Below are 6,093 nucleotides of genomic sequence, written 5' to 3' on the forward strand. Positions count from 1 at the left end.
CATACGCCTCCGGGCTGAGTTCAACACCTGGTTGTGACGAGCCTTGTGCGTCTAAGTAAAAGCCAGATTCGCAATCGAAAGCTTTGCATGTGCATACTTTTCGACGACGCTCTCCAATCTTCTTGTTCCCTCGAGGCATTTGTAAAAAAAATCTGACGTGGGGAAGTTGAATCCGCTTATATGTGGTTACGAAAGTGGTGAAAGGACTTTAATATTCAGAGAAGTGATAGTGATGAAGTTTTTATTGTATCATATAATGGATATATTTGAATATGTCTCGTCAAAGCTGATATTAGGAAGCAGGAACACACATCCGACACAAGAGGACAAAACGGAGTGCAACCTATTGATCATTGACTCATGAGCGAAATCCAGAGATCGAAAACCACAACTCATACAAAACATGCCGTACTAACAATAGGCGCTAACACTACAGGACTGATAGAGATACATGATACATGAATGAGACGAAACAAGATCCAGAAACCTCCCAAGAAAAGATCTACTAGATCTAGGACCGGATATATGACACTATATGACACAACCAAAAGTGTAGCCTAGTGAGTCATTAATGATAAAAACTCAAAACATGATCGTTTGAAATACTCACAATCAATTCTATGATAGTTCAAGATCATTCTTCTTTGTCTATGACAGCATAGTGAAAGCCAAGGACAGGGGTACGCTCGGGGGGAAGATCGCCTTCGATAACAAATTTGACGTAGAGATCAATGAGACATGAGGGCCTCAAAGCGATCAAGTACACAAATATGTGTGGAGCATATACTTGCAGAGCATGTCGAAGCTCTTCTACTGTCTCGCCCTTCAAGCGGTCTTCTTTCAGGACACGAGGGCGCTGACTAAACTCGGGTTTTTGAGGCAAGCGGAGATCCTTGTCAACCTTTGCTTTGAAGAGCCAAAGAAGGTGATCAATTCTGGCGATGTCGGGTATCAAGAATTTTCCCACTTTCTTCGAAATAGCGCCAACCAACATCTGTCGAGTAGTCTTGCGGCTGAGAGGATCGAAGTCCACAGTTTCGGGTACATCCGTGTCCATTGGTTCCGGTTTCACAACAGGCGGTTTGATGTACGGAATGATCAAAGGCTTGACATTATCTTGAAACACCTTTTTCAAGACGGTTTTGTTGTGGTTGGGGCGAGATTTTGTCTTGGGGTCGAAATGATACAAGATAAGATAATATAGGATATTCTTGATCTGGTCACACTTTTCATCAAAGTCGTGATCGAGGAAAACATGCAAGTCGTCGGGTAACGAGTCGACCTTTGCTGCTATATCATCTCTCACAAATCCCCCTGCTGCAGTTGAAGGAAAGACTTTCGGAAAAGAGGGCTCTTTCAGAGACTGCGTATTCGGTTGAGCAGAATGCGGAACTTTGTCTGATGAAGTTGGATGTGCGGAGAGTGTGAGTTACAAGAAAGTTTTAGCCTAGGAGAAAGAGTGAAACAGGGGTATTATGACAAATCTCATCCAAAAAAGATCAACACACAAACTCCGAGCTCACCTTTGGTATTAATCTCGAGTTGGTTGTTCGAGGGGCTTGTGGGGCCTGAGCTTGTGCCTCCAGTGCTCTTCTTCCGTGCCTTTCCCATGTTTGATCTGGATCGTGAAACAGAAATAAGATCATCGACGTACAAACAAAGCGGAACATGTGGGTGTCCAAAACCTCAAAGAGCGTGCGAGAACAAAACTTGAGAAGGTAAAAAGGGAAGATGCCTGACCTTCAAAAACCAGGATCCTTGCGTTAGGAGATGCGGACTTGATTGAAACTCCCTATCGATACAATTGAGGAACGGGGGCAATCGTGGTGATCTTATATGTTTCACTTGTTACATTTAGCTACATGTACACAAGCACTAGCTGTTGTCAAAACGTGACAACCTCTAGTGTCGGCATCACCGTAGAACAACGATTGCCTTTCAGTCTGGCAGACGATCAAGTCCCCTTTCTGGAACATGTTCTTTGGGGAAGATGATCTGTCGCCGGCTGACAGAATCCTGAATCACTTTGACTGCAAGATGGGAAATATGTGTTGCTACACACGCTTACTACCTACATAGATTCTTGATATCTTTGTAATGCAAGTAAAATTTTGTATATGTTGCGATAAAATTTTGCTTACAATGCTTCGTAACCATTATAAGAATAAAGCAGAATATAGTTCAGAATAGAGCAACGATGATGGCTTCACCTGGAATAACGCATGTGTGCGTATAATCATTTGATGACACATGTGATCCAAGGCTTTTAGACTCAGAATCTTAAAAAGGTTCTTTCATAGCAACTCACAGGATGCAATAGCTGGATAGCGATTCTTTGTAAGGCATTTTATCTGGGCCAAGTATATAATCAAGCAACAGTTGCTCAAATGGACAAAACAAAAGGAAAAAATTAGGAGAGAACAATATTGGGCGCGCCATTACTTCTGAGAGAGCTCAAAGATTAATTATACATAGAGATTGGCTTCAAACAAAACATATAGTTGTAGTGCATGTTGTTCCCGTATCTTATGCTAATACACTTTGAAACTACAGCTACACACTTATCATTTTCTAATCTGAGACGGAACTGCCAGTACCAGAATCTTCCCCTTCTTCAACTGAAAGCAGGCCAGTAAGGACTTTGTCGTGCTCATTGATGTCATTACGAGCTGACTGCAATTCATTCTCTAGTCTTTCAACCTGCATCTCTAGAAAGTCTAAACGTGTCTGAGTAGTGACGATGATTTGTTTCATGTCTTCGAAAGATGCCACACGCTCTTCGAGGGTAGCAACTGTCGTATATCAAAAATATCATAAAGTTTGGTTAGTTTTCACTCGTATTGATTATGCTTGGGATACATTGGAATGGGTACGAGAATTACGTTGCTCTTCTTTACTTCTTTGGATTTGAAAGTAGTCTGTTCCCGAGAGTACTGGTAGCTCTGAATTTGGCTCGATAGAGGGTTTGAAAGGAATGGGATCAATGTTCCTTCCCAATACTGAAAGTGCAAAAGATCCAGCGTGAGTAGACATTACTTATGGGAGCAAACAAGAAGAGAGATTGGTAGACGTACTGGTATTTTCACTTTCAAATATATCTAACTCGGGAAATTCCATCAAGTCCATTTCATAGCGATGAGTACTTGAAGTGTCTGGCTTGCCCTCTTCTGACCCAAGAGAAATCAGTTGTTCTTCCAAACCCTCGTTATTATCTTCCACACGATTACTTGACGGGTTCAAAGCAGGAAGAACCAGAGGCTCCTGAAGCACACTTAACTCTCTGGTATGTTCGCACTGATCCTGTACCTCCAGTAGAGAGGTAGCTTTCACTCCAGGAGTTGATTTCGAAATGCCTTTACCTGTAGACTTTGGTATACTGTTACTGGTCGGGTGGTCTGGAATTTGCTGTTCCATTGACTGTAATTAGAACAAGGCTTCAGTACTCACATTGCAGTATGATTACACTTGTCGAAGTGATTAAAGATGATGATTGTACCCATGTCCAAGCTCATGGGAACTCACCTTTTTTTCTTTTTCTTCATCATGGTAGAACCACTGTGATCATCAGAAGACACTCGCTTTGCTTTTCGAGCAGGCCCCATATCCGCAAGATTTGGTTTGACGTCATGTAGGAGGTAACATGTGGAGATCGGTGGATCGAAAGAAACACGCTTTGCTTTACGAGGAGGAGCGATTGTGGCGATCGATGTCAAGTCTTGTGAGTTCCGACCACTCGTGGAAGGTGAAGGCATAGGATCTGGAAACAATGAATCAAACTTTTTGTTCCGGGCTTTTTATCTTATTATCACAAGGGTGAGATGGATGCAAAGGGAAATGATCACGTACTATGAGACTCCATGCTGCCAAACACCTTTCGATCACCTGATTCCTGTTGTTGGTGCGGCAATTCATTCGAGTCCAGGGCTGGATCGTCGGTATCAGGATTTGGGAAGACTGGTCAAAATGAAATAAAATACAAGTTGAGATCTAATTGTAATCAGATGCTGTTTGTGAGAGACAGAAAAACAAACGATGCGGCTGCGCCTTTCGCACTTTGGTGGCAAGCTGTGCTCGAGTTATTTTGGAGTGAAGGGTTGTTGTCTTGTCACGTTCGTAAAGCAACTGAGCCATGTCGTGCTTGCTAACACCTGGGTCGCTGGGGTCCAAAACTGTAGACATATTCGCTAAAAGAGCAGTGCGTTGACACAGAGTGGCTTGAAGATGGGACTATATAGACAATACCATAAGGAGGATGATCAAGTGTGAGATTAATGATCAAGCCGAGCGGCATAAGTACTTTCCACTTCATGAGCGGGCCTCGCGGTTTCAATGCTGACTAGAATTCTACATAAGTAGATGAACAATATACTGTATAAATATACGCAACAAGTTGCTAATCTATCAGAGATTCACTTCCTTGTAATCAGCATATATTAACACGCAATACATATTCCAATCGGATGTTCGATATCGTGAGGCACGTTGCACAAGCCATGTTTTACTTCTCAATCACAGAGAGACAGAAAAGAAACATGTACATAAATTATTTATCTTGTAGAGCTTCTTGTGGGAAGCGTAGCCACAACGTTGATTACAGAACACTAGAGACAATGTCAATCATATATTAGATGATAGTGAGCGTTGAAAAAGAGGAGAACATAAGCGAAGGAAATGAACCAAAATTGATGCATGAAGTCATGTGATCAATATTCTAGAAAGAAATAATCAGGCTACAATTTGAATGCATGAGAAGACAAATCAACAAATGACAGCATTACACACAATCTGTATTATAAAAAGGTTATGATCATGAGGTAGGTGCTCTTGATGCCTAATGAATCCTTATTACTTCTGAACAGTAGAAAAACAGAATATGTAGATGATACAGTTTTCTATGTCAGTCACAATTTTCTAAACTGTACGGAAAAGACGCCCTTTGGTGTAGTGTTATCCAAAATCAGTCTCAGAAGACCAGCAAGGAAGTTGGCAAATCGTGATTGAATTCAGGAAAAACGTACCATGTCACTTACCATTCTGTGTAAACCTCCCTGGACCTATGATGGATACCCCCAACCAAATTCTTCCAACAACTTTGCACAATCACCTCCAAACTCTCAAGATGCTATTTCTCCTCACCTATACCTATACAATTCAGAGTCTCCTGTCTTGATTTCACCATCCAGATTGTCTCGATTTTATCGGTTTCCATTTGACTCATTCAAACTCCCAAATCTTTTTCAAATTTTTACATCTCCTCGAAAAAGTCTCCCCATGTCTGGTTCCGAACAATTCCCAAGTGAAATACCCAGTTCCCCTGATTTTTCCCAAAACATATCCAGCCGTCACAATCCCAATTTACCCTCGAAGTATACCAAGAATCCCGTACCAGATCATGACCTCGTAGATTTACCTACAAAACCTTCCAGAGATACCGTTCCAAAAGAGGTTGATCTCGTTTCTAACTCATCTCCTGGCCCGAAGAAGAAGAAACGTAACCGTCCCAACAAAACCGGCAAGAAGTTTAAGACACCTATTCCAGCTCTCGGTGACCTCAAGACCTTCATTGATCACGGCTTGACCCGCGATGCGCAAGGATACCCCATCTACCCAAACGGCGACACTGTATTTGTTCGAGAGCCTGACGACAAGATCATCAATTTTGGCTACATCGCTTATCCGCACACTCAAAAGGTCAAAGGCGCGAAGGCCGGCCCTTGGAAAACTATCTGGTTTACTTGTATGGGGGTGTTACACTGCAATGACAATTTCTGCGATTATGCCGCACCGCCGCCGACTGCCAAGGGAAAAGCGGCCGAATTGGTTGAAGAGTAAGTACGGTTTACAAACCTTGTCATTTTTGGAATACTTACAGATATTCAAACTGATATCTTATAATGTTTCTCGAAGGATGGATTCTCAGGATTCATTTAGAACCAAGAGAAGACGTCGCTGCTAGAATTTTCTGTAGTAAGAAATGGACACACTGAGGGCACAGGTTCCTGAGTTAGACTACAGCGATTCCGCTAGTCAACTTCGAGAACAAGAAATAAAGCTAACCTGCGAGCTCGTGAGTAAACGAAAGAGCACGCGTAA

At 42.2% G+C, this 6,093-nt stretch overlaps 2 protein-coding genes across 2 annotated transcripts; both read right to left on the bottom strand.

Moving 5' to 3' along the window:
- Positions 1–634: 634 nt before the first annotated feature.
- MELLADRAFT_112800 (uncharacterized protein) lies at positions 635–1,976 on the bottom strand (the record flags this gene model as incomplete). Its single annotated transcript, XM_007417329.1, has 4 exons — positions 635–1,013; positions 1,275–1,398; positions 1,524–1,618; positions 1,846–1,976. 4 exons carry the CDS (start codon positions 1,974–1,976, stop codon positions 635–637), a joined length of 729 nt encoding a protein of 242 aa, XP_007417391.1.
- Positions 1,977–2,571: 595 nt separating this feature from the next.
- MELLADRAFT_68669 (uncharacterized protein) lies at positions 2,572–4,179 on the bottom strand (the record flags this gene model as incomplete). The annotated part of the gene is made up of 7 exons (XM_007417294.1): positions 2,572–2,792; positions 2,883–2,999; positions 3,075–3,300; positions 3,360–3,417; positions 3,523–3,757; positions 3,847–3,954; positions 4,032–4,179. 7 exons carry the CDS (start codon positions 4,177–4,179, stop codon positions 2,572–2,574), a joined length of 1,113 nt encoding a protein of 370 aa, XP_007417356.1.
- Between the last annotated feature and the right edge of the window lie 1,914 nt (positions 4,180–6,093).

Source organism: Melampsora larici-populina (assembly GCF_000204055.1).
Source record: "Melampsora larici-populina 98AG31 unplaced genomic scaffold MELLAscaffold_71, whole genome shotgun sequence".
Taxonomy (NCBI): domain Eukaryota; kingdom Fungi; phylum Basidiomycota; class Pucciniomycetes; order Pucciniales; family Melampsoraceae; genus Melampsora; species Melampsora laricis-populina.